Here is a 5,000-nt window from a genome sequence, read left to right on the forward strand (position 1 = left end):
TAAGCAAAATGGCAACACATTTGGCTGTAGGTGTTCTTAGGTCCAGACAGGCAGTGCATTTCTTTAGTCAAAATGTCACATGGCAAATGTTTACAGTAATGTGAAATATGTCTTTTGTGAAAATAAAATGTCCTTGCAGGACCTATGTACTTTTTTTAACTTGCTGTTTTGTTTGCGATTACAGCTATGGATTCTCCGCTAAATGATCTGTGGTGATCGAGAGCATATTTCAGAGTGACTCATGAGGACTCTTCACTCCGCCCACGGCAGCGGCTGCCCCTGGCGACGCCACCATGCTTTTTAAAGGCACCGTAACCACGCCTTTTAACCCTTTCATCATTACGGATTTCCCCCCAGTGCTTCTAGAATTTTACCCGAGCATTCTACAGCTCCCTTAGAACTCTGTGTTTTAAAAGAAACAGTATTTGTGACATCATAGAGACAAACTCAAAGATGACAGGAGGAGGCGCGATGGAGAAGAGAGACAGACACTACAACCGCATACTGTGAAGTGATGCTATCGACACCTCCCTCTCTCTGTCTGACCTCCTCTTCTCTATAAATCCCCAGGTGATTGCTTTGGGGGAGTAGGAAGTCACGGAGCAGACAGAAACACTCCTGACCAACTGATTGTCCTGATTAAAAACAAAACGTGTGCTCAGAAAAACGCAACGCCATTTTGTGATGTGACCATGTGTGTGGACGCATCCAGCATCCAAGCATCCCTCTGGTCCAAGTCCTGACCCTCATCTCTCACTGAGCTGCCGTGAAGAAGAAGAGCTAAAGAATTGGTCTCGAGCAATTTAATCTGGCAGCTAAAGGTGTGTGGTGACCCAGTATTGGGTAGTGGTGACCCAGTGTTGGGCAGGCATATAGAGTAGAGTAGAGCAGCTCATCAGAAGTCCCTGCACAGGGAAGGGGCAAGTAGCTGAGGGGGGAAAGGGTAGAGGCGGTGAGGGGAGAAGGGTCTATCTCGATCACCGCCACCATCTGAGATCAAGCACTCCTGCCAAGCTGAAGAGGGGGAGGTGATTTAGATTAGATTAGATTAGATTAGATTAGATTAGATTAGATTCGATTAGATTAGATTATCCTTTATTGTCTCTTCGGGAGAGAGAAATTCAGAGTGGACATGAGAAAGTGTGATTCACAGTTCACCACCACATCAGATCAGCAGCACAACAGACAGACTTAAGGACAAACAAAGAAACAAACAGACATATAAACAACAGGGTAACAGACAACCATTGTTAGTGTTACACGCAAACATTCCAATTTTGGCCCCTCTGGAGTCATCGAAAGAAATAATACAAACCTAGATACTGCACATAGGAGCCATAATACCCAGCACAGAGAAGGGGCAAGTAGCTGAGGCGGGAAAGGGTAACGGTGTGGTGAGGGGAGGGTGAGAGGAAGGCTTGATTGCCGAAACGCGTTTGCTTTTTGGACATGGTGGTAATATAAATAAGTAATGAAACGCGTTTGCTTTTTGGACATGGTGGTAATATAAATAAGTAATGAAACGCAGTTTGTGAGTGCGGAATTTTTCTTCCTAAAGTTGATACATTTTATTGCGCACCCAAAGACTTCTGTTTTTTCCAAGAAGTTGAGTGCATCCTTTGCCAAAACTTGAGGGTCTATCACCCCCCCACCATCTGAGACTAAGCACACCTGTTAAACTGACGAGGGGGGGTTGATAGGAGCCGTATATATATATACCTCCTCCAGCACCATGATGGAGAAGTTGGAGTCTGCCCCCGCTGCTGTCTGCTCCCCTCTTGGTCCTCAGGGGGGGGCGTGCTCCGTGTTGCTGTCCCCCCTCTCCCCCCCACCCCCACCTCCTCCTCCTCCTCCTCCTCCAGCCTCACGGACCCTCCACCGCCTCCCCAGTACCACCAGTAGCAGCAGCAGCAGCAGCAGCGCAGCCGGCAGCCCCCCCCCACCAGCGGCCAACGGGGACCACCGGAGCCGGGCGGACACACGGCAGGACAAGACGCGGCAGGATGCCCCCCCTCCCAACACCACCACCGCCACGTCTCCACACGAGCCGGTCGCCATGGTGCTGAAGAAGGCGAAGGTGGAGGAGGAGGAGGAAGTGGAGGGGGAGCAGAACAGGAAGGAGCGGGACAGGGACAGCCAGGGAGAGAACTCAGACTCCACACGGACTCCACCTCCTCCTCCTCCTCCTCCTCCTCCTCCTCCTCTTCATCCTCCTCCTCCTCCTCTTCTTCATCCTCCTCATCCTCCTCCTCATCCTCCTGCAACAGCCTTGGTGGTGGTGTCCTCTGTCAGCGAGCCACGTGTTACCGCGACCTCCTCACCGGGTCACACTCTGACCCCCTCTAACGCCCCTCCCACCTCCTCCTCAGCACCTCCCTCCTCCTCCTCCTCCTCCTCCTCCTCCTCTACCTCCTCAGTGAAGCCGGCCTCCTCCCCCTTGCCTCCCTCCTCCTCCTCCTCCACCTCCTCAGTGAAGCCGGCCTCCTCCACCCCCTTGCCCCCCAACATCCCCGTGATCAGCCTGGGCCACAGCAAGCCCCCTCTGCAACCCCTCCGCCTGCCTCCCCCCCTGCACCACCAGCAGCTGACGGCCCTGCACCCCATCCCCAATCTTCCCCCCCACGGGCCCCCCCTGGACACACGGCTTCCCCAGCTGAGTGGCCTGGCTGGGGCCAACGCCATGGGCGGCGCCATGCCCCCCTCTGGCCCCCCCCTGCTGCCGGGAGGATACCACCTACTGAACAGGTGAGAGAGAGAGAGCCGTTAAACAGCACACTCAGAACTCATGCCTTGCATTCATGCTCCAGCTGAATATACAGTAGGCTACTGTACTTTGTACAGTAGAGCACTCACAGGTCAGTGTGAAGAAATGCCAGAAGAGATGCATTTTTAGCTCCTTCAAACCTAATCCACAGTTCATCACATTTATGAACCAGGCTCTAAGATGAATTCAACCATTTTAAAGTGTATTCGCTACTGACTCCATCTTAGCCTCCTCGCCTTGTGGATGTACAGTAAACCACAACTCAGTCTAGGGGTGGACTGGTAATCTGGCATACAGGGCATTTTCCCGGTGGGCCGACAGTCCCCAGGGGCCGACACTTTTGTTGTTGTGGTTGTTGTTTTCTTGAATTGACCCGCAAATTAGAGGGAGGAGGCCCATTGGTACGTTTTTAATATATAGACAGTGGATTCAGCCAGTCAAGATAAAGTATGAAAGTGGCCTGTGTGTGCGTGCGTGCGTGCGTGTGTGCGTGCGTGCGTGCGTGCGTGCGTGCGTGCGTGCGTGCGTGCGTGCGTGCGTGTTCGAGCCGATCTATGCCAAAAATGCCCGGGCCACTTTTCGGTCCCAGTCCAGTGCTGACTCAGCCTGACTGTGGTTAATGTGTTTCTCTCTCTGCCCCAGCTGTACAAAATACAGTAGCCTATATTCAGTATGTTGGCTGTAGACCTGAACTAGAGAATATCTGGGAGCACAGTTACTGTGTTATATGGAGTGGAACTCATTCAGTGAAGAGTAAAGATTGCCATGTTAAGAAACTCTGCCTCTGACTCTGACTCTGTCCTCCCATTCAGTGCTCACATATAGAGCCTCACCATTCACCATTCAAAGTAAAAGTAAAAGTTAAAAAAGAAACACATTTTCCTTACAACATAGGTAACTTATCTGAGTAAAAATTAGATCTGTCTGACAATGTTCTGCGCTGGTTGTATTTAGGTTGTGGTGGGTTCTTGTTAGGTTTTTAGTGTTTTTCAGTAACACACACAGTGTATCTATCTCATTAGGAACAGTGGAGCGAATGGTGTAACAGCTGTGTAATATCATGTGCTAGTGTTGTAATTACACCATGAATTTACTATTACTTTTTATTTTCGACACCTCTGCAGTTACTGGATAAAGTCACTGTTGGTGCCCATGCTATTAAAGAACAGACACACTAGAGAGGAAATACGCATTGTCTTGACGACCACGTTTAAGTTTAGAGTTCCTGTTACTGTAAATGTACTTCACGACTTGCAGTGTAATCAATTTGAGACCAAAGCACACTGTAGGAGTACTGTGGGGTTAACTGCATGTTTGGTATCTTACACACACACTCACTCAAGTTCAATTGGGACTCAACGCATCATCCCTCAGCTTGCAGGTGCATCACAGTGGTTAAAACATGACTTGAAACCAGAGGCTGCCGGAGCACACTGCCGTTTAGTTTTTAAACATTTATTTTGTGCAAACACCCGACTAACGTTTGTTGCTACACCTTCCTCGGAATCCAAACTCACACAAGTCTCTTGCTGCTGATGATGCAACGGTGTTGGTGGCACAACCTCAGCCCTGCAGCGCAGGCTGTCTGACCCCAAACCATCCCGCAATGACCAGAGATAGCCTACCAGATCAGCATAGGTGTGCACAGATAGGGACGAGGTGGTGCTAGAGCACCTGCCTCTTTGCCCTACTGGACAAAAATGCCCTTTGGCATTTACTTTTTGGAAAGTTTTGTTTTGCCACAATGTACTGTGGTCTTCATGTGGACATGATCATCTACAATGTCTCATGGATCAAAAGCTACAGTAATGCCCCACTATAATACTATATAGCCTCTCTAGCTTATCTAGGCAGCTGGAAGTCCCACATGCCCCCAACACCCCCCTTTCAGCACCTGCCTCCCAAAATGTCTATGCACGCCACTGCAGGTCAGAGAATATTAGGAATACCTTCAACGTTGGAAAGCGGCTGACGGAGAAGAAGGCAACCTGCAGCTAGTCTAGAGGAAACGACAGCACATGACCCCAGCCGATTGCACAAGAGTAATAGCCTGCGTCTAACACAACCCCCCCCCCCCCCCCCGCCTGCACACTTCTGCCAGCGAAGCAGACGCAAAGATCCTCTTTGACCATTAGTCAGTCGTTCTGTCGGTCTCGTTCTGTGTGTGATGTTTCTGTCTGTGTGTGATGTGTCCTTCTGCACAAGTGTCTCCCACACTGTGTGTGGTGTTTCGGTA

At 50.3% G+C, this 5,000-nt stretch overlaps 1 protein-coding gene across 1 annotated transcript in view; it reads left to right on the top strand.

Moving 5' to 3' along the window:
- lyl1 (LYL1 basic helix-loop-helix family member) overlaps nt 1-5,000 on the top strand; it is a 13,892-nt gene that overhangs the window by 2,594 nt on the left and 6,298 nt on the right. Inside the window, exon 2 of the mRNA XM_063196019.1 lies at nt 185-2,745. Coding sequence (XP_063052089.1) covers nt 1,733-2,745 — 1,013 coding nt within the window. The 5' untranslated portion in view covers nt 185-1,732. The remainder of the gene's footprint in view (nt 1-184; nt 2,746-5,000) is intronic.

Source organism: Engraulis encrasicolus, chromosome 1 (assembly GCF_034702125.1).
Source record: "Engraulis encrasicolus isolate BLACKSEA-1 chromosome 1, IST_EnEncr_1.0, whole genome shotgun sequence".
Lineage (NCBI taxonomy): Eukaryota > Metazoa > Chordata > Actinopteri > Clupeiformes > Engraulidae > Engraulis > Engraulis encrasicolus.